This window comes from Gambusia affinis, linkage group LG21 (assembly GCF_019740435.1).
Source record: "Gambusia affinis linkage group LG21, SWU_Gaff_1.0, whole genome shotgun sequence".
Lineage (NCBI taxonomy): Eukaryota > Metazoa > Chordata > Actinopteri > Cyprinodontiformes > Poeciliidae > Gambusia > Gambusia affinis.
In genome coordinates, this window is record NC_057888.1 from 19,777,955 (window position 1) to 19,804,576 (window position 26,622).

Sequence of the window (26,622 nt, forward strand, 5' to 3'; positions counted from 1 at the left end):
GCAGATCTCCAGATGAACTGGAACCAGAGCAGCTCTGATCCGACTGTCCTGAAAGTGTCAGCGATGGAAAACCGTGGAGTGCCAGCAGTTCATTCCCATCACTGTCATTCATGGAAAACCAAACTGGACAGATCCCAGCTCTGAACCTTCTCATCAAAATGATCAAGACATTATTAAACACAGAGAATCCACGGACATCCATCCTGCAGCTGGAGCTCAGACAGTAATAATGTTCAACATGTCGTCTGCGTTCATAGATGCAGTCGCTGCTCCGGCTCTGAACGTCTTCCAGTTGTGGTCCCATAATGAGAAGTCCAGCTGATCCGCTGGTTCCCAGTGCCTGAGGTGGCTGATGGTCGGGCCTTGAAGCTGCACAGATTGATTGCTGCTAGCTGATGCCAGGCAGGACGATGCGTCTGCTGGATGCCACCGAACCTGCAGTTTCCTGTTTCCACTGACTGGGAGCCAGTGACTCTCAGCTATAATAGAAAAATCCAACATGTTTGTTCAGCAAACAGAGCAGACAGAGTCAGACATTAATGCTGTCATATTCCTGGCTGCTAAGGATGTTGAACAACCTCAGATTTTGATCTGATTTGATGAAGGAAGAGATGGACTGAGTTCATTTTACACCAATAATCTGATATTTTGTTGCAAAACAAACATTATAGTTCAGCTGCAGCTGCTGGTTTGATCAGATCCATCATCTTAGAACACTGAAATAAAAAATGAGCAGAATGGGTAAAGGTTAAACTGAACCAGAAGAAGATGGTGTGTCAGTGGGAGGATGACTGAAGATGAACTGAGCAGGAAGTGAATGAAGCAACAGGAGCCTCCACCGACCGAGTGGCTTTGAAACATCAGACAGTCATGTAGAGAAGGAAGGCGGACGCAGCGGGACACACACAGCCAGAAGCTCCAAGTCTGTTTTCTCCATCCGAGTCCCAGAACTTCCAGTGGACCCAGATGAGAGAAACAGAGTCGGCCGCAGCAGCTTGTTGGCCTCTAATGTTCTCACATTGTAGCCATGGTGACCCTCAGCAGCTGTGGGGACCCATCTGGAGGCGTCCTCTGTGGCCCAGAAATGAACTACACAACTTTCACAGTCTTGAAAAGTTGTGAAAAGACAAGGTGGTCCTACTAACAGACTGGTTTTGTTTTACGACCTGGTGGGGTTCTCTTTTCTTATCCTGTTGCTTGAAAACACATTTCTGTTGAAATGTACTTGGGGTAAACACAGCAATTTAGTAAAAAACTAGTTTCTTCATCAAAAGTGTTGGCACTAAGATGAGGTGATTTTTTGGCCAGATCAAAATAGATTTATTTCGCAAAACTGCAGTAGAAACACTTTTTTCGCATCACGAGTCACAGGATCAAGAACCAGATGTTACTGCTGGCAAAAACGACAAAGAAGAAGACAGGAAATGGTAGGAGGATGATGATGTAGCATGTTTCTTAATGACATATCACATGAACAGACTTATTTACAAGTGCATAGACAGAGCAAACCATCTGGAGGCGTCCAGTTATTATATATACTTTATACCAATTTTAAGGTGCCAAATTGTAAAGTCAAATTTCTTTCAAGTCATCTATGATATATATATATATATATATATATATATATATATATATATATATATATATATATATATAGAACATTTTTATAAGAACTGGTAACATAGTAACTTGATTGTGCTACAAACAGAAACTTAATGCCTAAAATATATATAAAACTTTCCGCTTTAATAGTATCTAAAACCCCTAAAGTTGTCCGTATTGTCAAGATTGTTAGTTTTATTGTTTTACCCCCCGCTAGTCCATTGAAAATATCAATGAATATCAATAAATTTGAAAACATGATTAAATGCTGATATAATTTGCAGTTTAATAATATAAATCACACTTCTTCATGTGACTTGTATCTAAAATCCTAAAGAAACATATTGGAATGGGTTTTTTTTAAGAGCAGTGTTTGTGTAATTGCAGTGACATGCAGTCACAGTCATACAGTTACCCAAAAAACTTCTTATTTTTATTGTCATTACAATAGCACCACAAAATATTGTGACAGAAAGAAGTCCATATCACCCACACCTATGGCGGATAGCACTATGCTGAATTTTAGGACTGACTTGGATACGGAATATAATCAGAATTGTGAATTTCTGTTCTGCATTCATGACGAAAAAAATGGTACAATGGTAAATGAACTGAACTTATATAGTGCTTTTCCAGTCATTTTGACCACTCAAATCGCTTTACACTAGAGTCACATTCACCCAGTCGCACTCGCAAATTTATACACCGATACGCAGATCGGTAGGCAATTTGGGGTTAAGTGCCTTGCCCAGAGGAAGCTGGAATCGAGCCTACAACCTTCCGATCGCAAGACGACTACTCTACCAAAGAGCCACAGTCGCCCTATGAAAGAAAAGGAAGAAAAGAAATGGTCCAGCCTCAACTTTACAACATCACACATTGGAAATTTTCTTTTTTCTGACGTTCTCAGTCCACAGAGACAAAACCCCATCAAATCCCTTCCTGGAACAGCAGGGGCTGGATTATGAAGGAGACTGTGGCTTCTCTACATCACATTATGGTTTCAGAAAACCATAATGTTTTTCTGAGACATCATCCCGCTCTGGGAAACCTGGAGCAGGAAGTGTCCTCACCAATGTGTGCAGTGAGACAGAAACCCAGAACTCCTCCAAGCCTCGTTGTTGAGCCCAACAGCTCCAGAGAACAGAGGCAGGAAAGCCACCACTGCTGAGGTGTGTTCCCCCTGTCCTCCCCTTCTTCTAGGGTGTGGTGAGAGGAACGCCGGCCTGGAGCCAAGATGGAGGTCGGAGTGAAAACCACAGAGTGAAAATAGAGGCGGCCGAGTCCAGGACGTATCCGCTGCAGATCAAAGACGGACGGGACCTCAGCACACAACAAAGCTCTGGGAGGACAGATGGACGTCTGACAGACCAATGAGAACATGTGTGTGTGTGTAGCTCAGTGTTTATTCTGCTGTAGGACACTGAGGTCAGTCAACACAATAATAGAGACAAAACTGGGACTATTACAGAAAAAAAGGAGGTATGGCATGCAAGCAAACCCAGTCATTAGAGAAGTCTATTTCTCTAAGTGTCTAAACAGCCAATTAGCTGTTGGGAATGTTCGAAATGGCAGCGATACCACAGACATGCACAATAAGTCGAGGGGTGCAGAGAAAATTAAACAATGAGAGAAAAGAGTGGGAAAATGGTTGTTATGTCTGGGACAATGAGACTCGCATGTTCTATTGATGAGGCACAGGAAGAACAAAGGTCAAGCGTAGACTGACTAAAAATACTCCTCGCCAACAGAAGGGCAGCCGTGGTTAGCTTACTGTGCTACAACTCCAAGGCTGTGGGTTGAATAGCTACAGGCTACTAACTTAAAACATGTCTGGTACTGGCCTGATATGTGGTCTGATTCCCTCATTGAGCCAACTGGATTTCTAGAGATTTGATGAAAGTGTATGTATTCTGGGATAATACACATACAGGTAAGGCCATGTCCAAATCAGTTCCTCACTCACTGGCATCATCTTGACCTATAAAAGCAGAGGTCGCCAGACACCATATGGTCCCTGTGCTCACTATGCTAGAGGCTAAGCTATATGCTAGGTCTGATTCAATGGCAGTTCAGGAAATGTAATTAACTGCACCCTGGACATCACCACAAACCTTTGCAGCATTTTTGACTTTAGATGTTACTGCTCCAATAGAGAGTAGTTGCTTCCAATAGAGCCTATTCTCTAGTGTGAACTCCACTCAACTTTAGAAACAAGTCATGAAGCAAAAGAGAAGTATGCATGTTCCCATAGTGCAAGCCAATAGTCTCCTGCATCTCAGAGAAATATGGGGTATATGTCATACTCTGTAGCGAAATACCTCACTCATGTTATCAGAGGACTGAGGTTATTTATGCAACAACGTCTCAATATATTCAGGACGGCAATAGGGAACAAAAAGATGCAAGGGACTCCATGAGCTAATCGATTAACGACTGGAGAGACCAAACTTTTCCTCGAACATTTAACTTCTGTAAACAGTACAGCTGACCACACAATAAAAAGTGACTTACAAGAGGTTCCTTGTTTTTGACAAGTCTTATAATCTTCACAGAATTCTCCTCATCATCGAGGTCTTCAGGCAGAGGAGGGAGTTCGGGGTCGTACTGCTTCTGAGCAACTGTATCATGGACGGACAGAAGGCTCTGGAAGAAATAAATTGATGGGGGGAAAAAAAGACACCAAGTTCAAGTTATCAGTCAAACTGGAAAACTATAGACTTCGTTAGACCAAACTTAGTTTGGTCCTACGTTACTTAGTTAACTGAACTTGGGTCCAGTTAGCAAACTAAAGTGAAACAATGCAGAACTTTAATCCACATTTTAATAACTGCGTGTCTCAACCGAGGTTCAAAGAGAGGATTTTTGGGGGCAACGTCCACCTCATATGCCTGACAAAACAAGACCTAGAACTTAAATTTAAAGATATGTTGAAATTCTCATTAAACGAGTTCAATTTTATCGAGGAAATTCGTTGCGTCTATAATGCAGTCTTAAACATTATTTTGCTATTACACAGTTATTTTTTAAGTCTCTTCAGGCATGCATGACGTGTTTGACGGTACACTTCCTTCATTTTAGTCAGAGGTATCACAGCTGAAACATGTCAGGTATGTCTGAAGAGACATAGAAAATAACTGTCTAATAAAAGAATCTAAGGAAAAATTGTATTTTTTTTTAATCATTTATCTTGCTGAAGCTCTTTATCCGTTGGATAAAGTTAAATTTCTACACCTTCAATTCTGTCTCTTCTTTATCTTTTACAAATTTTCCCTCAATCATACAATGTGCTCCTGAATTTTATTGGCCTTTCTTCTCTCTCTGAAGATTGTTTCATCAACATTTTCTTTTAATCACCAGAAAACATTTGTTTCTGCAGATGAGCACAAACAGTAAACTGATGGGAATGGGATCAATCTGCAGTAAAAACCAGCAGCAGCTCTAAAACAGCAGCTGAATGTGGCGAGAGCAGCAGGAGGTTCTTCAGTCCCATCCAGAGAGGAAGAAAATCTCTGTCTGCACATCAACAGAAAAAAAGCTTCAGACTCAGAGCTCTCCTCTTGTTAGTTTCATTTGCCTCTTTTTCAGGGAATCCAGCTGCAGGTTGGATCTGGTTCACGTTCTAGTTTTATAACAAAGTCCTCTGGTGAAACAGACACTAAAACTGGAGGTTCTATTTTAGTTTCAGGTTGGACCTATGTTGTGTTTTGGCTCCTTATGGTGACAGACTGTCAGTCACGTCAACTAATCTCAGGTCAGCCATGCTGGTAATCAGTATCAACCCCTAGAGTTCTGGAAACATCTTTGGCTTTGTTTTATACACCTTTCTGTTCCACGTCCACTGCTGACTGAACATCAGACCTCTGATTTATAAGAAGATCAAAACTAAACACATCTTGACCTCAACTGTTTAAAAACTTTATCTTCAAACTTTGAGATTTAGATCAGAAGATCTGTTTTTCCAACAAAGTTCAGATTTATTTTTCTTTCATCGAATCTCAGCCTTTCCCCACTGAAAACTCTGAACTCTGTCAAACAGACCAAACAGCAGAACCTGCGGTTCTACGTTCATCCAAGGATCCTCTTTAAACCTGGATCTGCCGTCCGCCTCCCCTCCTAACAACCTGGAACAGAGCCACAACTGATTCCCTGCAAAAACCTTCTTGGAAGTTGCGGCGGCAGCAGCTGCATGGTAATGGGGAGCACATGGAGCGTGTCCTGGCTGCTGATCACTGACACGGAGCAGAACACAGGTCCAAATGTTTCACACACTTTGGTCTCTGGAGGGAAACATTCCTGCTGGGCCGATACGAGTCAGAGGGCGTTGTTACGCCTCGGAGTTGGTGGATTAGCCAGCCAATCAGATCTAGAGTTAGATTCCTGGAGAAGGAAGATGGAGAGAAGGAAAACCATCCTTGTTCTCCAGGTATGTGGTTCAATCTCTGTTAATCTGTTTGTGTTCATTAGAAATAAATAAGGTAGAAATACACATCGACTAAATAAACCTGCTGGACATTCCTGGCAGCAGCCTCTCATTAAACCCTCCTGGCCCTGTCATCGACCAAGCTGACTGGAAAGCAGCCTGCACTCTGCTTTCAAATGGAGGCACCGGATTGGTCCAAGGAGAGCATTCTTTCCCCAGAACCATTAGACCCTGATGAAGGGATCGTCATTCTCAAGCTTCTTCTTCTTTTCCTTTTAGCTTTTTCCCTTCAGGGGTCACCACAGAGAGTCATCCATCTCCATGTAATCCTACCTTCTGCATCTTCTTCTCTCACACCAACTACCTTTATGTCCTCTTTTACCCCATCCATAAATCTCCTCTTTGGTCTTCTTCTAGGTCTCTTGCCTGGCAGCATCCTTCTACTGATGTATTCAGTGTTTTTCCTCTGTACATGTCCAAATCATCACAATCTGGCTTCTTTGATTTTATCTCCAATACAGCTGACATCAGCTGTTCCTCTCATGTATCCATTTTTGATTGTATCCATCCTAGTCACTTCCAAAGAGAACCTCAACATCATCATCTCTGCTACCTCCAGCTCTGCCTCTTCATCATTGCCACAGTCTCTTAATGAAACAGCATTGCTGTCTTATATACCTTTCCTTTCATTCTTGCTGATACACTTTTATCGCACCCGACACTTTTCTCCACCCAGTCCACCCTACGTGGAGACATTTCTTCACTTTCTTTCCACACTAGCCGTTGTTCTGGACTGTTGACCTTAAGTACTTACAATCTTTCACTTTCTTTATTTCTGTTCCCTGTTATCTCTCGTCTCCATTTGGGTCTCTCTCGTTCACACATATGTATTCTGTCTTGCTACGACTAACCTTCATTCCTCTCCAACTGTTCTCTGCTCTCACCACAGATCACAATGTCATCTGCAAACATCATAGTCCATGGAGATTCCTGTCTAACCTCATCTGTCAACCTGTCCATCACCTCGGCACACAGGAAAGGGCTCAGAGCCAATCCTTGGTGAAGTTTCACTTCTACTTTGATCTCCTCTCTGACTTCTACAGCACACCTCACCACAGTCTTACAGCTATCATACATCTCCTTCACCACTTTAACATTTCTCTGTTACTCCAGACTTCCTCATGCAGTACCACAGCTCCTCTCCTGTCATATACTTTCTCTAAATCTACAAAAACACAATGCAGCTCCCTCTGACATTCTCTGCACTTTTCTATAAACATCCGTAATGCAAAGATTCCATCTGTAGTACATGTTCTTGGCATAAATCCATACTGCTGCTCACAGATGTCCACTTCTCACCTCAGTCTGGCTTCAACAACTCTTTCCCATAACTTCATTGAATGACTCATCAACTTTATACTACAGTAGCTGCTGCAATTTTGGACATCTCCCTTGTTCTTGAAAATTGGCACTAGCACACTTCTCCATTCCTCAGGCATCCTCTCACTCTCTAGGATCTCATTGAACAGCCTTGTCAAAACCTCTACTGCTGGCTCTCCTAGACTCTTCCATACCTCCACAGGTATATCATCTGGACCAACTGCCTTTCCACTCCAAATCCTTTTCAGTGCCTTGCTTACTTCATCCTTACTAATCTTTGCTACAGCCTTTTATGCAAGTTAGTGTTTGTACTTTGTTTGGCCTTAGCTACCTCTACTTTCACTTTACACTGTATCTCCCTGTACTCTTGGTCACTCTCATCAGTCCTCACACTGTCCCAATTCTTCTTGGCTGTTCTCTTTCTCTGTACCCATATCTGTACTTCCTCATTCCACCACCCAGTCTCTTTGTCAACTTTTTTTCCAGAAGACATACAGAGTATGTCATTATTCTCAAGCTGATTGGTTGCTTGTCTTATTTTTGTTGTTCGAGTTGGGCTGTAATTTTTTATGTATAAACAGTAAACGGTTTAAACACCTGTTAGGTTTTACCAATAAATTTAAAACATTAATTAAAACAAGTAATGGTGATTTCCTCATGGTTTTGGATGGACTCTTTCCATCAGGGTGAAAAATAAAATCAAAGCACTGAGAAATAAATTAAACTCATCTTTTTAAATCTGTCATAGTGATTGTTCCACTGGGAAGAAATATTAAATTAATTCCTTATGTAAATGCATAAATACACAGCAGTAAAATATAATGCTGAAATATCCACTACTACTGAGATTAAGAGCAAGTGTGGCCCTGATGATGTTTTCTCTAACAGTTTTACTTCCTGTTACCGTGGAAATAAAAGAACTTTATTCTTGTGGATTGATGAGATTTCTATTTGCAGAAGTAATAAAGTCTGGCTGAAAATGTTGCAAAATGTATTTAATTGAAGGATAAAAATTACTGATTTATTTTTATTATAGAATGAGATATCAATATCTGGGGGGGGGGATATTGATATGAAGCACACAGATCTATAAAAAACTAAATTGCAGAACTTTATTGACCTTTGAGGGAACAGGAGAATGTTCTTCAAAAAAAGAGATGAAAACATGGATGGAAGCCATGGAAACACAATCTTTTAAACAGTTATTTTCACTGTGCGGGTGTGTTAAGCCGACCCTCGGCCTCATCCATCTTTTTTCACCTCATCAGTTACAGATTTTACCAGCTTTTTGCTGTGATGGATCGACCTCAGCTATTGTCATTTGTCATCCGTCAGCCCTTTTCTCTTTGGGGTTGCCTCAGACAAAGCAAATCATCACCATCTCTCTGTGTGGCACTGTAGGAGAGGTAGGGATATATGCTGAGAAACTCCTTTAAGAATTAATCGAAACAACTGAATTCCTGTCAGCAGTGCAGACTTTAAAAAAAATCTACTTCTGAGCCTGAATCTTTGGAGATGACTAATCTGTTCACACCCCTACAGTCTGACACACACTGACTGACTGTTGATGTGCACTGTGTGTGCGTGTGTGTGTGTGTGTGTGTGTGTGTGTGTCTGATCTTCAGTGTTGTTTCTGGCAGGAGCCAAATAATCCTGAGGACAACGTGGTGAGAAGCCTGATCCTCCAGGGTGAATCCAGCTCCGTCTGGCTGAGACACCTGGAGGATTTGATGGACGGCCCCCAGTTCAGGATTAAAAAATAAAATGTGTGGACATTTATTTTGGAGCCGTCTGCGTCTGGTTAATGAGGTCAGCGGCTGCAGCCAAGAAGAAAAACAAAAGAAAAGGCCTGGAGCTGTTTGCGCTTTGCGTTCGTGTTGATGACGCAAAAATACAAAGCCACTCATTTTTGTTAGATAATTTTTATAATGATTCAATCATTCAGTGAAGAATTTATTATTTCAGTTTATTGAATTCTAAGAAAAAAGGAAAGGAGTGGTTCTTACCTTCACATGGGGGTTTTCCAGTAGCTTGGTGAGTTCTTTTATGTCTCCATTTTCAGACTTTAGTTCGAGTTGCTCAGAAAGCTAAAAGAGAACAGACACAGAATGGTGACTCAAATAAGCTTTAAGACAATATCCGCATATGATTTAGTAAACAGTAATGCAACAGATTTATTTCCTTGACTTGCTGTAGTTTGAGTTCAAACATCTTAAGTGAAACGTGAAGTAAAATGATTTTAATTGGCAGATTTACAACTGGTTATGAAAAACGGTTTCATGGGAAACGTAGCATTCTTTGAATGCTTTATGAATGATATCTCAGTCTGCTGTCATCACATTGGGGTTCACAGATCTAATCAGCTCTCAGGCGCTGTCCGTGGTCCTGAACTCAGAAAAAAAAAAAAAAAAAACAACAACAATACAACACAGTGAGAAGCTGGGATTCCTCACGATGAAGAACTTAATGTGGTTACAAAAACCACCCAAATCAGCAACCAATCAGGTCAACTTTTTTTCTAGCTTAATGATCTTTTGTACACTGTCTAGAAACTGATTCTAGAACAGTCCTGAATAAAAAGAAAATTAATTTTTTACGTTGAGTTCCAAGTCGAAGCCATGACATATTTTAGTTGGATGCTTTTGTAGTGAGAAAACAGGAGCTCTGGGTGAAATCTGCAAGACGATCTCCCAGCAGCAGGAAGATTCGGGAGCTACAGGAAGATTTCAGAGCAGCAGGAACATCCAGGACGTGTGGAGATTAGCTGATGAAAGCTAAGTCCACAGGAAAGCTGGTACAGATGAAGTCCTGGCACATGTTTAGTGATGGCGGTCAATTCAGACAAGTGGAAAAGATTTAAAATTAAACCTCCATTTGCCATGCTAACGTTTATATGTGTTTGTATCAAGGCAGAAAAGAGATATATGCAAAGAACACATATTTTTAGTGCAGTGATTAGTTGTAGTTTCACTAGAATGAGTTGATTTTAAATCCTTCCAGAGGAAATAAAAGAACAGTAGAAGTTTCTCTCTGCCATTAGGATGAGAAGTTTAGCACCTGAAGCACAGAGAGACGCATGGATCATCTCTCCGTCTGTGTCGTCATCAAGCAGGAGGTCAGAAGACTCAAGCTTCAGACGTAAAGCTCAGAAAGATAAAGGAGAAAGTGTTTCTGAGTTACAGCTGCAGGAGCAAGGCAGCAGAGGTTGGAGTGTTGGGGGAGAAAACAAGAGGGGAAACATCTTCATTATTTCCATCAGTTTCCGTTCCCTGAAGGGAAAACACTGGATTAATAAAAAGCAGCAGAGGTCAGAGTCGGGTCTGAGTCAGTCCTGCTTCAACAAAGTGATGCCAAGACGGAAAAAAAAAATAATAAAAAGCTGTAGAATGAGGAAATCTAGTACATGTGGGCTAGGAAAAACCCAGGGAATGATAAAAGAGCAGACTGGATGATCAACAGAAAACAGGTCCTGTTTTCAACAAAGGCAAAAAGTTAGTTTAATTAGATTACATTTCCACAAAGTCAATAAACAATTAGCCTTATCTCTAACTTCTGTTGACTGTAGGCTACAGATCAGGTCACTGAGGACACCCAGTGGATTTTGCTGCAACAACAGGAAAGGCAATAAAAGCTTTGTGAGGCTGACCAGAGGTTTCTGTAAGGGAGAAAGGATACGAGCCAGAGTTCAGATCAGGAAGCAGAGCTGCAGCTTCTGTAATCCTACCCAGGCATTACCCCAACGGGACAACGTCTTGTCCAAGTTAAACAGATTAAAAAACCAAGTTAAAAGAAAGACACCAGAATCCGCTGAGAATAAATAATATTTCAACTGGACAGAAAGCAGAGCAGCTAAATGTGGCTCACTGAACGTCGGGTCTTTCTTCAAAGACTTGTGAGGAACAGATTTGATTTTCTCATAGAAACCTGCAGCTGAAAGATTATGTTGGCGTCAATGAGTCTCGTAACTAGGTCTGTCACGCTAACAAGTTCTGCTGGACGATAAACTGTCCCAGAAATGATCGCAATTAAATATATAATCAACTTGGAATGTAAGTTTTTGACTTCGATTCAATTTGAGTGATTAAATTTCATTTTCTCGTGCTTTTTATTCTACGTAACATTCCTTCCTTGTGAAGTGGTGCCATATAAATAAACTGAATTCAACTGTGAGAACCAGCAGAACATCCAGTGATTAAATGACCAGAGTTTAGCCCACCTAACATCTACAAACAGTAGATGTTAGTTTATTAAACCTTCGGCAGGATCTCTTCAATCATGCTGTATTGTGTCTGGGTCAGAAATGAACCCCGAGCAGCCAGGCCGGGTTGAAGTGTTGCTTCGTGTTAGCCAATAAATTCAGCCCCCTGTCAGCTGAAACCAGAGCCTGAGATGAATCAAACCGTGGATCTCTCTGCCTTCTCTTTCGTCCACAGCTTCAGCAGAGCTCATTCGCAGCGGTGTGACGGATGAAAAACAATCCGTTTTCTAAAAAACACACACCGTGTTTGAGTTGACAGGAGACTCGGGTCTGTGGCGGGCTGAGAGACGCTTTGATTCACCGTCTCTGGGCTCCAGCCTGATATCCAGTAATCCCAGAGAGACGCTTTGCAGGGCATTTACAAGGAAGCACGAAGGTAAACGTCTGTAGTTCAACAGAAAAAAAATATGTAATTGGGAAGGAGGGAGACTTGGCAGAAGAGAAAATGGGGCTTATAATTCACACTCTGAGGTTTTTGTTTTTTTTTCTTTTCAAAATTTTGGTTTCCTGGTTTTGGCATGGAAACACTGTACATTTGTGTTTCCTTCCACCCAGCAGCCATCACCATGTGAAACGGCTGCAAAGAGGAGCTGGTGAAGCTTACTTCTTGGGCCAGGACCGCGGCGCTGTCCAGGACTGGAGCCGGCTTGCTCTCCTCGTAATGCTGCAGCCGTTCATGGATCTACAAAAACAAAACGCGTATGTCAAACTTTTGGGAAGGATCGTCTGAGAGCAGAGATTTTTCAAACACTTTCTCCTCAATTCAGACACATGATTATCTCCAATTGAAGTCTGAAAATCAATGTTCAGCAAAGACGAAATTTTAAAGTTTTAAAACTGATTTTTGAGCAAATTTATGCAGAAATCCACAGACCATGCGATGTTACCAATCTAACATGAGGTGGAAAAATTCTGCCTTGCATCTGGAACGAATGTGGAAGAAAGAATTTCAAACTCTTTCCTCCCACTTTGTCCTTAAATCAATTACAAGTCAGATTAGGTGAAGATGTTTTCATATAATTAGAAATAGGTTGTTTATAAATTACCTGTCCTAGCAGTTTTTTTCTTACATTAATTGAGTTACGCTTTATTTTAGTAGCTCGTTGTGATTCTCTCGCTTTCTGATTTGAGCACTAAGAATTAAATTAAACACCTGTTGTTCTTAAAGTCTAGACAAACAAAATGCTTTTCCAATAGTCGATTTTTACAACTCATGCATGCACTTTACAAATCAACCGGTTTTCCAGCAGCACATTATAAGCTCATTGGCCACAGAGGCATTCTAATCATTTCCACAGTAAACAGGCTCATTTTTTTTCCATATCACCTTCAGGACTGCAGCTGTTTAATATTGAGAGACAAAGCTGTTTCTCTGAGGAGTTACTGAAATGGAAAGTTTGAGGCAAACACATTCAACTGTGTGTAAACATTGATTATAGTCCTCGCAGAAACACTTGTATCAGTCCAAAGTTGAATATTGGAGAAAGCACATCACACATCCTCCTACATACGGAGCGGCTCTAAGCTGTATGGCTCTGGCATTCTGATTTAGAAGCAACACTGAAGCCATTATAATGACAGCCTGCAGGTCGCTGTGGGCCCTCATCACAGAACAGACTGGGACCAGTTTCCAGCCCCAGCAGCAACTCACCCAAACCCCCACTCTGCCCAGAATGTGGACAGAGTAGGTCTGGTTCCAGACATGGAATACACAAAGTTCCATGGCGACATAGAAGGGCCTCCGAGCTCCATGTCTGCAGCAGCAGATTCACAAAACACACACATGCAGATGACTCTCTAAAGGTATTGTGATAAAAGATTCACTGTCACTCCTTTAAACAGTAAAACCTAGAGAGTTTTCACACCTGACTCTTTACAGTTGGGGACCAAAATTGCAACATTTACTCCATTTTCAGTTGCTGTGCTAAAGCCTGTTCACCTTCTTGCCTGTGGTGGCGCTGCACCAAGAACCACTGAAGGAAACTACACACAAAGAGTGCAACTTCCATCTTCACAAAATATAAACACAAATGGAGTGGCGTCTGATTTTAGCGGCTGTAGGATTTCTCTTTTGTCTTTGGCAAAAGACCACGAGACATTTCTAGCTAGCACTAGACTCTCCTGCTTGTTTTGGTTGTATTTACCCAGAAAGCCCTGTGCTGTAGCCTGCTTCCTACATTTGGAGCAGAGTAGAGTTCACTTCAACCGAACTAAGGCTGAGGTTTTTAGGCGGACCAGAGTTCACTTTTTGGTCCACATCAGAGTTTTATTGAGCATTCACATCTCCCCAAACAAACCAGACGTTCTAGATGAACGAACGAGGGTTCAATTAAAGTGGACTAAACAGGGCTGGTGTGAATGCACCATTATATTTCCATTGTTTTGCAGCAGACAGAGGTGGACCTGTGATGCCGCTGTGACGTGTAGAATTTACAGTAAAGCAAAGATGAGGGCAGGAAGAAGTTTTATTAAATGCTGCTGCTGAAGGGGGACTGCTGACATTGTCATTATCTAACGAGCTAGTATGATATGCACAGCTCCTCTGTAGCTGCTGATTAACCCTCTGGTTCTCCACCCTGCGCTAAGACTCTTCTATCTCTTCTGCTGCTGCTGCAGGAGCGGCTCCGCTTCCTTCATCAGTCCTCATCATCGTCGTCTCTGGTGGAAACCTGGTGAAAGGAGCGAGTGAGGCTGTCAGTGTGTTCAGCGCTCCAACATACCACAGACCCAGAAACATCTGCTGAGCTACTTGTTGCTCCTCCACCTCCACTTACTGAGGAATTTCTCCTCTGTGAGCAAACACTTTATTTACTGTTCAGGAGGCTTTCCAAGCTTCTGTCCATGACGCATTCATGGCTTTTAAACTTTGAGCAGAACACCTCTGTCCCCACAGTGAGGCAACGCTGCTGCTGCTGGCTGATTAAAAATATGTGGAATAAAAACTAAACAAACAGAATAGTTCCAAAAACAACCTGGAGTCTGGAAAAAAAACAAAAAAAACTGGAATATGGGGGAAGGACGTATTGGACGACGTTCCAACAAGGAACAGAAGCTGAACATCCATCTTTATTTTGTCAAAATACCTGAGAGCACTGCCGAGGGCTGCTTCAGGTCAAAGGTCAAACACCTCAGACACTTTTTAAACCGTCTGTGGAGTGTGCGCAAAGCAGGATATGCACTTTGCAGGCATTTTAGGGGTATGCAGGTTCCCTGCTTGTACACGTTAAAAACTTAGAGGGTTTCGTCAAAATCAAAATACATTTTCTTCATTGTACATGACAGTAGAAAACAGGATCAAATCATTTATTAAGTTCATAATGGGAAAATGGTCTGGCTGTGTTTGGCTTCCAGAGTTTCCAGAGATGAATATCATAGGGTGAGTCAAATCTGGGAGGCGAGTGGTCTGCCTGGTACCCAACAGCTACAGACTGGAAATGAGCTCATTCACTGAAACCCGTCTCAACTTTCCACTTGGGTCCACGAATCCCCAGCAGCAAGGTGAGCCATCATTAAAGGTCTGCAGCACTTTGTGAAGAACAAACTGGAAAGGCCACATCAATGATGCAGAGGAAGAACGAAGCAGGAGCCAAGCCTATTAGCAGCTAACAGGAGAGGGATTTATGGCAAGCAGACCGACCACAAAATGAGGGATCTCAGATCTCTGTCTAAAGGCTGCTGACAGAAACTTGGTCAGAGGAGAGAGTTCCACCTGAGGCAGGTGGAAACTGAACACTGCTTTAGATTTCCTGTGGAGTTTTCTGGAGTGAGAGCTTGGCAACAGAACAATGAGTGAGGAGAAATTTAGAAAATGTTTCCTTCAGCGACCTGCTTTCATTTGAGAGGGGATATGTTTACCAGATATACTAGCTAATTTAGCTAGTGTTGGTTTAGCTATGCTACACGACTTGCTAAACCAACACTAGCTAAATTAACTAGCTAGCCAGCTGTGTTGGTTTAGTTATGCTAGTTAGCGCTCCACAGCAGAGCTCCCATTTCCTGTCGGTTCTGTTCCTCAACTGATGAAAAGTCTGGAGAACAAGGAGAAGTGATTCATCTGGATGAAATCATCTGATCCCAAAGCTCTGATAGAGTCTCCAGCAGCATGACGGGGGTCAGAGACCAGAGACACGTCCTCATCAGGGACTGAATGCTGTCCTCTCTCCATCTCCATCACCTCCTTTGGTTTTTGACCTCCAGACAGAAGCAGCAGAACCTGAGGAGCCTTTCTGAAGCAGGTGAGACCTGAGCGTTTCCATGATGGGAAATCTGTCAGATTAACAGGATGTGTGTGTTTTCTCTGCAGCGTTCAGTTTTGCAAACTATCCCAGTTGCTGCCTTGACTAATAATAGCTGGAACCTGTGGAGGTTTGGTGGTGGAGCGTAAGAGGAAAGTTACGGGGGTTTTAAAGGTGCGCTGCTGACATTAGCCAGGATCTCCTGAACGTTGGTTCTGACTCTGCTGTAAGCTGAGATAGTTGGACTGTTTGGTGTCTGGAGGTCTGAACATTGGGTCGGCTCGCTGACAGTCGCTTTACATCTCAGCACTAAGCAGAAAACAGAGGAAGCAGAATACTGTCTGTCTGGATCAGAACCGTTTCTATTTTAACTTTGATGCCAACAACAAGAGAATAAAATACTGTGTAACCATCAGTCAGGTACTGACCAGAAAGTAACATACAGTATTTTGGAAAGAACTATGCAAGTAAGACAATGAGTCATAGGTATAAATATTAAGTCTTTGTTAAAATTTGACATAATTGCTCATCAACAACAATGAAACCTCTCTGCTGAAATTCTATTAAGATGAACCTGGGTGTCAGTCTTAAAAAACCCAAATAGAAGTACAACTCTGAAGGAGACCTGTAAGTCTTTACCTTCACCAGTGAGTGCAGACTTCTCTCCCCAAACATGTCCTGCAGGAAGGTGTTGTCCTCTGGACAGCTGACATGGGGCTGCAGCTGGGACGGCAGGGCTGCCAGCAGCGCATACAGACCTGCAGAGAAGGAAAAAGAACCTGTCAGCACAAAGAGAGGCAACAATCACTGACTCGTGAATACCTGCAGGTTGATAATACACAACAAAAGTAAAAAAAAAAAAAAAGAAAAAAAAGATGAATATTATGTACATTCATAAATACGGTATGTGCACCCCATCAAACAATAATGTTTGATGGGGGACCTGTGATGTCCTTTTAACAGAATGAAGCACAAGTAGCTGAAAGTACAACCAACGCACTCAAACATACTTCAAGAAAAGCAAAAGTCAACAGTTAAAGGGGACCCATTATGCAAATGTAGCGCTTTTTTTTTCACTGCGCAGCTCTGACTGCAAGTTGTAATATTAACCAGTTTATAAAATCAGAACTAGGTACGATACGGAGTCATGATAATGGTGAATAAGTAATACAACTGATGCAAAAGTAAAGTTTGTTGATACTGCTATTTATTGCAGTGGCAATAATAATAATAATAATAATAATAATAATAATAATAATACCAAACCAACAAAACAATAAATTTCCCCAAAAAAAACGGAAGGAGGAAAAAAAACAACCCAACAAAACAATTATTATAATCAGTGATATGTCAAAATCCAATAGAGTCCACAAGAAGTCCAAAAGCAAAAGGAGACAAGTATTTTCCCCTTGCAATACTCCTTAAGAGTTTTAGTTCATTTCCTGTAGGAAAGAAATGCAGTTCCGTTTCCTACCACCAGGTGGTGGGTGGGTAGCTCGCCATCTTCCTTCGTCAAAGAGGTGAATCCAAGGAGGAAAAAAAACCTGACCTAAAAGGCCAGATAACACATTTAGTTCATTTGTACTAAAGGAGGGGCAAGAAGACTGTTAAATATATTCTTCCTATATTTTAACAATCTCAAAAAAAAAAGAAAGAAATCCTTTTAAAAAGTGCACTTCATAATTCAAGTTCAAAATCAATTAAGTAATCTAATTAGCAATCATTACAAACAACTAATATTGAATCAAATCAATCAACTTAAAATGTGATTGATCAAAGTAGCTACAAACTAAATCATATTAGGTACCAAATTCCATTGTTGCACCAACATGGAGTGCAAACACCAATAAGAAATCATGAAAAAATAATAAAATCTAAAATTGAAAAGCAAACCCTTAAATATTAAAGGTGTGGTCTTTAATTCGGCTGCCGTTAAGCAAGTAATAAGTAGGACAATTTGATGTGAGCCACTGATTGTCGAGTTGATTGCTAACGCTAACTAGCGGAGCAGAATGAAAAAAAATTCCCCGTTATCTACTCACCGTCGAGTAATGATTGTCTGAGGAGGTGGTAATGGTAACTTGTTCGATTCTGGCAATAGATCACAACCTAAGTGGTTTAACGGGAGGCAACATTAGCGGCGCGATCAGTACAGCTATTATACAACAACAGTCAGATGACATTCAACACTCACCACAAATCTTCACGTCTCAAAGACAAACCAACCGATGAGTCAATCTAAGCGCTCTGGTTGTTTTATAAACAACCGATCAGACAGCCAACAATGAGCAGCAGCAATGTTTGGAGAAAAGAGGAGAAAACCCGGAAGCACACACGACAATCAATTTAAAGGGGCAGCTCAAAGGGAAGGTGATTGGGTCATGGTGGTCACCTGGGTTACACATTCCCCCCCTAATCCCATGCACGTCCCCGTACATGGACCAGGTTGAGTCTGGATGGCAGGGACAGTTATGCGTTCATCCTCCTCAGTCTCTTCAAGAGCATGTGAGAATGCAGTGGTCAAACCATGAAACAATAACTGGATGCTCTTCAACAGTGGGTGGCCCAGTTGAGAGTACTGTAGACGTTCTGGTGGTCTTCTTGCTCGGGTTGATCTTCGCAATAATGGTTCTGATTCTGGGCTTAATGATTCAGATTCAGGGCTTAATGATTCTGATTCAGCATCTGAGTCCACTTCTGGTTCAATATTACTAGTGGAGGGTTCTGGAGTGACTGGCTCAGGAACAGGACTTCCCTCAGCTGCAGGGCCTCCAGCAGAATCATCAGATTTTGAACTGATGGATATTGCCTCTCTGTCCACAGGTTGTAATCCCATTAACTCATCTGAGACAACTGGAAATTCCTGTTCTAAATCCTCTTCTGCAGCAGAGGATGGGGGCTGATCAGGAACTTCAGGTAGATCTACAGGTGGAACAGATTGTTGGACAGGAGGTAATGGTAAATTAACAGTAGTGATAAATTTCACAGGCTCAAAAGAAGAGGGATCATATATAGATGAAATGATCTCATCCTCTGATGTTTCTTTATCGTCAGGATCAGGTAAGTTCACAGACAGATGTTTTTTTCTCTTCATAGGCAAGTTTTTTTCAGGGCTCTGCTCAGGTAAGTAGTTACAGGGCAACAAAAGATCACGATGAAGTGTTCTGAGAGGTTTATCCTGGTTCTCAGGTTTTACAGTATAAACAGGGAGATTGCCAGCCCTCTTTACCACTACATATATGTCAGGTTCCCATTTGTCAGCCAATTTTTGCTTTCCTCTCAGTCGGACGTTTCTGACAAGGACCCTGTCTCCTACGGCAAGTTCAGAAATAGTGACATGCCGATCGAAAAAGTTCTTGTTGCGGGACATCACCTTCTCTGAGTTCTCCACAGCCAGCTGATAACTATCTTGCAGGCGTGCTTTCAATCCTTGGACATATTGCAGGTGAGAGGTAGTGGCATCTTCTTCCAGTGGTAACCCAAAAGCCACATCTATGGGAAGACGAGGTTGACGACCAAACATTAGCTCATATGGAGAAAACCCTGTGACATCATTCTTAGTGCAATTATATGCATGTACAAGTGGTTTCACAAAATCTTTCCACCGTGATTTATTCTGCTCACTTAATGTCCCCAACATGTTAAGCAATGTACGATTGAATCTTTCCACTGGGTTACCTCTTGGGTGATAAGGAGTTGTCCTTCCTTTATGGATGCCAGCAATATCACAAAGTTCTTTGATGGTACGGGACTCAAAATCCGGTCCTTGGTCACTGTGTAGCCTCTCTGGAATGCCATAGTGGACAAAGAAATTTTCCCACAAGCATTTAGCAACAGTTCGAGCTTTCTGATTTGGTGTTGGAACAGCGACAGCATACTTTGTGAAGTGATCTGTAATCACAAGAATATCTTTCACTCTGCGGTCTGGCTCCAAAGACAAGAAGTCCATGCACACTAACTCTAGAGGTCTTGATGTCTTGATGTTAACGAGAGGTGCAGCATGTTCAGGTAAGGTTTTCCTTTTTACACATCGTTCACAGGTCTTGATTTTGTTATAAATATCAGCAGACATGCGTGGCCAGAAAAACCGAGCAATTAAATCTAAGGTCCTCTCGATCCCAAGGTGGCCCATACGATCATGAAGCTGAACCATCACCATATGCCGACACTCCTCTGGTAACACTAACTGATAGGCTACTCTGTTTCCCACTTGCCGTCTCCTGAGAAGAAGGTTGTTACGGAGCTCCAATTTATTTACTTCTCTCAACAGTAGTGGCAAATCTGGAAGTACATCCCTCAGTGATGGCGGGGGAGATTCCCCTCTCTCAAGCTGAGCAATCACATGTTGGATGGTGGAATCAGCTCGCTGTTTAGCAGCAAGATCAGCAGTGGAGAACCGAGGGAGAACAGAGGTAGCAAATTGGGTGTCGTTCGTATAACTGTCAGGTAAGCTTTCCACATGGGCAGTCAAAGAAAGAACAAGGGCATGGTCATTGCTTGAGCTGAGCACCAATTGGCGGTCACAGATGGCTTCAACAATGTGCTGGTCAAGAGAGGTGCAACCTGGCTCCTCGAGATGATGTTGAACGAACTTCAACACTCTCTCCCTTTCTTTGCAAGATTTAAAATCATCAGGCATTTCAGAATGTGGTCGTCGGGACAGCCCATCAGCATCAGCATTCAATTTTCCTGCTCTGTAAACAATCTTAAAGGTAAATGTGGACAGAGCAGAGAGCCATCTATAACTTGTAGCATCAAGCTTAGCTGATGTCAACAGGTAGGTCAATGGATTGCTGTCTGTGACCACAGTGAATTGTGTGCCATATAGGTAGTCATTAAACTTCTCAGTAACTGCCCATTTCAGTGCCAGAAATTCTAATTTATGTGCTGGGTAGTTTGATTCACTTCTGGACAGACCTCTACTTGCATAAGCTACAACTCGACTTTTGCCATCAATTTCTTGATATAGCACTGCTCCAAGACCTGCAGAACTGGCATCAGTATGGAGAATGTATGGCTTACTAGGATCTGCAAATGCAAGTACAGGAGAAGTAGTAAGTTTTTCAATAATAGTTTTAAATGCATGCTGACAAGATTCAGTCCAACGTTCAGCAAAAGGCTCTTTTGGGTTGAAATAGGTTTGGGGTTTCAACATAGGTTTTGGTTTCTTTCGGTTAGGTGGATAGCGGCAGTGAGGTCATGTAGCGGCTTGACGATTGTAGAATAATCCTTCACAAATCGTCGATAATATCCTGCAAATCCCAGGAATGATCTTAGTTCTTTCAAATTCTTTGGCACCGGCCAAGATGCAAGAGTGGAAATTTTATCAGGATCTGTCTCCACACCATCCTGGGACACAACATGGCCGAGATACTTCACTGAAGTTTGGAAGAACACACATTTTTCAACAGACAGTTTTAGTCCAAAGTCCTTTAATTTGTTTAGGACTTTCATCAATCTTTCTTCATGTTCTTCAAGAGTTGGTGCGAAGATGATCAAATCGTCAATAAAAACCAAGACCTCTTTCAGATGGAGCTCACCCATACATTTTTCCATAAGTCGTTGAAATGTGCTCGGAGCATTGGTCACTCCCTGTGGCATGCGATTAAATTCCCAGAAGCCTAAAGGACAAACAAATGCTGTCTTGTCCTTATCAGCTTCCTCCATCTCTATCTGGTAATACCCAGATTTTAGGTCCAGCACAGAGAACCATTTAGAGCCTGCCAGTGCAGTAAATGCATCTTCTAGCTTCGGAAGAGCATAAGCATCTTTAATAGTTTGCATGTTGAGTTTTCGATAATCAATACAGAGACGTACAGAGCCATTTTTCTTACGAACCACCACAATGGGTGAGGCAAATGGAGACTCTGATTCACGGATTATTCCAGACTCAAACAATTCTTGCAGATGCTTTTCACAGCATCAACATCCTGTGGATGTATAGGGCGTGGTCTTTGTTTAAATGGTGTCGGGTCAGACAATCTTATCTGATGTTTTACTTTGTCTGTTCGACCAAAATCAAGGTCATGTTTGGCAAAGACCTCTGGTATGTTGTTGAGCTTTGAAATGATCCGACTTTTCCATTCTGGTGTTAGAGGTGATTCTCCAAAATTATATTGAAGCTGAGTTGTTAATGGCGCTGCAGACTCATGGACTTTGACACTATGCTCTTTTGAGATAACAGACTGGAACGCAGCAATCTCTGCAATGGCTGCTCTGGCGGGGATGATGACAGGATGGTTTGACTCATTAGTTACCACAACTGGCAGATTACAAGGCCGATGTTGAGGTATATTAATGAGACAGGTGTTAACCATAAGTCCGCCAGGCAGACAGGAAGAAGCTGGGTATTCAACAACAACCACCTTCTCTTCCCTCAGTAACCGGCGGTCAAACATCCTCAAGAACAACAGTTTGACCAGATAATATTGTTTGTGGTTGGTCAGACTGCAGAGTTAGGACAACTGGATTTTCAGATGTGGTTTGAGTATGCCTGCGCTGCAGGATCTTCAGGACAGTTTGATACCCAAAGGCAATGGGCTTAAAAGTAGTAGACTGGCTCTCAAGGTGCTTTTGTAAGCAATGTCAAGGGTATTTGTGCCTACTAGTAAAAGTGGATGTGTGGTTTTGGTGTCTGGAACCACCAAAGCTAGGGTGTCCACATCAATTGGTGAGCCAAGAAATTCAGGTGGAAAAGTCAAATTTAATTCAATGTACCCAAGGTATGGCACATTTTGACCATTAGCACCCTCAACTTCCAACAGACTGTTCAAAGGCATAATTTCATGGTCAAAAGGTGCATATTATAAAATGAATGTGGTACTGTAGTGACTTGCACCCACTGTCAAGAAGACAGCTGAAGGTGGTTCCTTTTATTTGAATCTGGCCCATGCTCTTCATGCCAATAAGACCCTTGGGTAATACACAAGACAATTCAGAATGGGGTTTGGGACAGCTAATAGTAGCAGCTCCTGAGTGTCCCTCAGCAGAAACTGCATTTAGTTTAACGGCTGGCTCGAATTTTTTTCATCCCATGCTTGTTGTTTCTGACGGAGCTGTCTCTTCTTATGTTCCACAAGGCCTGGATTCGCTTTATTACTACAATGGGAAGAAATATGACCATCTTCACCACAGTTAAAGCAATATCCTGCCTTTGGTCTTCCAGCGGTCAGAGGTGAGGTAAAACTGGTACCTGGCTTAGACTTGGTCTGCCGTAACTCTGATTTTACACTAACAGATGTCTTTTTAGACATGAAGGAAGACATCTGTTGTTGGAGTTGTTGAATCTGCTTTTTTAATTCTTTCAGTTCTTCATTAACTGTCTCATGACCACAAGAGCAAGTACTCTGAGACTGAATGGTCACTTTCTGTTTAGATGACTGGATGTGCTTTCTCATTAGAGATTCTTTAGCAATTTGTCTGTCCTCTTCTGTTCGGAGTGCCAACAGGAGTTCAGAAAATGGTGGAGGGTTGCTTTTCTTTTCCTCAAGCTGCAACTTGGAGATGACTGAATTGTCCCAGCATCCACGGCAGAACTGTCTAAGTAAATACATATCCTTGTCTCTTGGTAATATTCCTCCTCTTTTTATTACTGTGCTGAGAGTAAGCTGCAATCGCTGGAGATAGGAGGATGGCCGCTCACCAGGATTCTGGAAAATGTTCAGAAACTGAGCAAACAGCTCCTCTCCATCCTGTACTGTTTGAAAAGCTGAATCAAGGACTTGAAGAAGAGTGGAAGGTGATGCACCAGGGCTCAAACATTTAATCAAATCGGCAGCTGGTGATAACAAACTTTCAACAATTCGCCGATTAATATGCAGTCTGGAAAGGCTGGGATCAGCAAGCAGCAACTCTATTTGGGATCGCCATGAGTCATAATCCGCTTCATTGCTTGGTTTTGGAATTTTTCCTGAAAATGAGCGGAGTCTAAGTGAGGATGTAGAAAAGTCACTATTTTTTACAACATGCTCCACCACAACTTTTTGAACATTCTGTGGAATAAGGTCATTCCCTGACAAAGAAACTCTCTGGATTGGCGGTGTAGGGGAGCGGCTAGCTCCAGGTGGCTCTCCCTGCCAATCAGTATATGAATGGGTTGGAGGGGCTGAAACCGCTTGAGGCACAGATAGCAATGTCTGCTGGCTTTGCACAGGTTGTGCTAAGGTGAGGATGTCATCTTTCTTGTCCTCATCATCTCCATCATCACCTCCTGCCAACTCCAAATGTGTGCTGATTTGGTCCATCACACCTTTAAGAACCTCCTCAAATCGTTTTCGCAGCGTAGCTATGTTCTTCAACTCATCAATGTAATCTATCGGGGAACTGCTGCTACTCACTGCGGCTGCATATTCTGAAGCAAGAGAGGTAACATGAAATATCATATCTAATCTGGTTCGAGAAGGATAATCATACGGGAAAAGGGGTTGTAATGCAATTAATGAAGAATCTTCTTCAAACTCGACAATCAGGTTTTTATAAAATGCACTTTGTGGATCATTAACATGAAAAACCTCCTTTACTGCACCATAACATTGTAAACGTTCAACTATCTCTTTTTCATCATCATCGCTCTGAGTGCCAGTAACTAACACAGATCGTTGCATGTTTAAACCCAACTGAGTAACAACATCCATTTTTTTTCTAACTCATCAAAATTAAAGACACTGTGAAGTTGTTCAATTATTCACCCATTACAAGACTCCTGGCTAGCTCGCCACTTGTAGCGCTTTTTTTTCACTGCGCAGCTCTGACTGCAAGTTGTAATATTAACCAGTTTATAAAATCAGAACTAGGTACGATACGGAGTCATGATAATGGTGAATAAGTAATACAACTGATGCAAAAGTAAAGTTTGTTGATACTGCTATTTATTGCAGTGGTAATAATAATAATAATAATAATAATAATAATAATAATAATACCAAACCAACAAAACAATAAATTTCCCCAAAAAAAACGGAAGGAGGAAAAAAAACAACCCAACAAAACAATTATTATAATCAGTGATATGTCAAAATCCAATAGAGTCCACAAGAAGTCCAAAAGCAAAAGGAGACAAGTATTTTCCCCTTGCAATACTCCTTAAGAGTTTTAGTTCATTTCCTGTAGGAAAGAAATGCAGTTCCGTTTCCTACCACCAGGTGGTGGGTGGGTAGCTCGCCATCTTCCTTCGTCAAAGAGGTGAATCCAAGGAGGAAAAAAAACCTGACCTAAAAGGCCAGATAACACATTTAGTTCATTTGTACTAAAGGAGGGGCAAGAAGACTGTTAAATATATTCTTCCTATATTTTAACAATCTCAAAAAAAAAAGAAAGAAATCCTTTTAAAAAGTGCACTTCATAATTCAAGTTCAAAATCAATTAAGTAATCTAATTAGCAATCATTACAAACAACTAATATTGAATCAAATCAATCAACTTAAAATGTGATTGATCAAAGTAGCTACAAACTAAATCATATTAGGTACCAAATTCCATTGTTGCACCAACATGGAGTGCAAACACCAATAAGAAATCATGAAAAAATAATAAAATCTAAAATTGAAAAGCAAACCCTTAAATATTAAAGGTGTGGTCTTTAATTCGGCTGCCGTTAAGCAAGTAATAAGTAGGACAATTTGATGTGAGCCACTGATTGTCGAGTTGATTGCTAACGCTAACTAGCGGAGCAGAATGAAAAAAAATTCCCCGTTATCTACTCACCGTCGAGTAATGATTGTCTGAGGAGGTGGTAATGGTAACTTGTTCGATTCTGGCAATAGATCACAACCTAAGTGGTTTAACGGGAGGCAACATTAGCGGCGCGATCAGTACAGCTATTATACAACAACAGTCAGATGACATTCAACACTCACCACAAATCTTCACGTCTCAAAGACAAACCAACCGATGAGTCAATCTAAGCGCTCTGGTTGTTTTATAAACAACCGATCAGACAGCCAACAATGAGCAGCAGCAATGTTTGGAGAAAAGAGGAGAAAACCCGGAAGCACACACGACAATCAATTTAAAGGGGCAGCTCAAAGGGAAGGTGATTGGGTCATGGTGGTCACCTGGGTTACACAAAACTCGCATGTTGCACATTTTTGTACTTCCATTTAGGTTTCTATTGCTTCTAAAAACAGCACAAGCACTTGAAAAAGAAAAAACTCAACTACTTTTTGGCAATAGGTTTATGTTTTTTGGTGTCTGAAAAATGAGACATTTCAAAAAGATGCTGAATCTTACATCACAAATCGGCAGGCACCGCCCCTCACCTAGCAACCCAAGCTCAGCACCAGCAGGTTTGATCAACTGGTTTTCCTGCTGTACAATGGCTGCTGGATAAGAGAAGTGTTTTGTTGTTGACTTGCCATCCAGAAACCACTTGCTGCATTCTTGTGCAGGAGGCTCCACTTCTGCTTTTCAAAAATGTACCGACATATAATTGCACATTTGCTGCTATTTTCGTGTGTGAGTGTAAACGTCGAGGGGGCGTGGCCAGCAGCACATTATTTGAATTTAATGTGACAAGAGGCTCTAAAACAACTCATTCTGAAAGGAAAAAAAAAAAAAGAACTGAGCAAACTAAAATCTCATTATCTAAGAATGATTTTGTGCAAGATTGCAATTAACATGTTTTGTGAAGCACAGACTTATCCCAACTTTTTCAAGGAATGTCTCCTGTTAATGTTACCTTAAAAGGTTCATTTAGCAATTCTCTTCCTTTTTTTGCCCCAACAATC

The 26,622-nt window shown here is 41.6% G+C and overlaps 3 protein-coding genes across 6 annotated transcripts in view; all 3 read right to left on the reverse strand.

The window, feature by feature from the left end:
* Positions 1-26,622, reverse strand: part of mpp7a (MAGUK p55 scaffold protein 7a) — an 89,028-nt gene that overhangs the window by 24,158 nt on the left and 38,248 nt on the right. For both annotated transcript variants that reach the window (XM_044104408.1, XM_044104409.1), the window contains exons 3-6: positions 16,538-16,656; positions 12,268-12,345; positions 9,412-9,492; positions 4,117-4,248 (exon numbers count right to left, since the gene is read on the reverse strand). In XM_044104408.1, coding sequence (XP_043960343.1) covers positions 4,117-4,248; positions 9,412-9,492; positions 12,268-12,345; positions 16,538-16,656 — 410 coding nt within the window. The remainder of the gene's footprint in view (positions 1-4,116; positions 4,249-9,411; positions 9,493-12,267; positions 12,346-16,537; positions 16,657-26,622) is intronic.
* LOC122824149 lies at positions 16,967-19,980 on the reverse strand. Of its 3 annotated transcripts, XM_044104412.1 has the most exons (3): positions 18,093-19,980; positions 17,941-18,007; positions 16,967-17,447 (listed from the first exon to the last, which is right to left on the reverse strand). In XM_044104412.1, exon 1 carries the CDS (start codon positions 19,968-19,970, stop codon positions 18,258-18,260), a length of 1,713 nt encoding a protein of 570 aa, XP_043960347.1. In that variant the 5' UTR covers positions 19,971-19,980; the 3' UTR covers positions 16,967-17,447; positions 17,941-18,007; positions 18,093-18,257. The 3 variants fall into 3 exon arrangements, with proteins under 3 accessions (XP_043960347.1, XP_043960345.1, XP_043960346.1); XM_044104410.1 differs by having other exon boundaries at positions 16,967-18,007; XM_044104411.1 differs by having other exon boundaries at positions 17,941-19,980.
* Positions 21,098-25,953, reverse strand: LOC122824151. The gene is made up of 2 exons (XM_044104413.1): positions 25,753-25,953; positions 21,098-25,667 (listed from the first exon to the last, which is right to left on the reverse strand). The coding sequence occupies exon 2, from the start codon at positions 24,529-24,531 to the stop codon at positions 22,897-22,899; it is 1,635 nt and encodes a 544-aa protein (XP_043960348.1). The 5' UTR covers positions 24,532-25,667; positions 25,753-25,953; the 3' UTR covers positions 21,098-22,896.

Bases quoted from the DNA above. Each gene is read 5' to 3' on its own strand.
- LOC122824149 (XM_044104412.1), bottom strand. From the start codon at position 19,970: ATGTCTGCTGATATTTATAACAAAATCAAGACCTGTGAACGATGTGTA.
- LOC122824151 (XM_044104413.1), bottom strand. From the start codon at position 24,531: ATGGATGTTGTTACTCAGTTGGGTTTAAACATGCAACGATCTGTGTTA.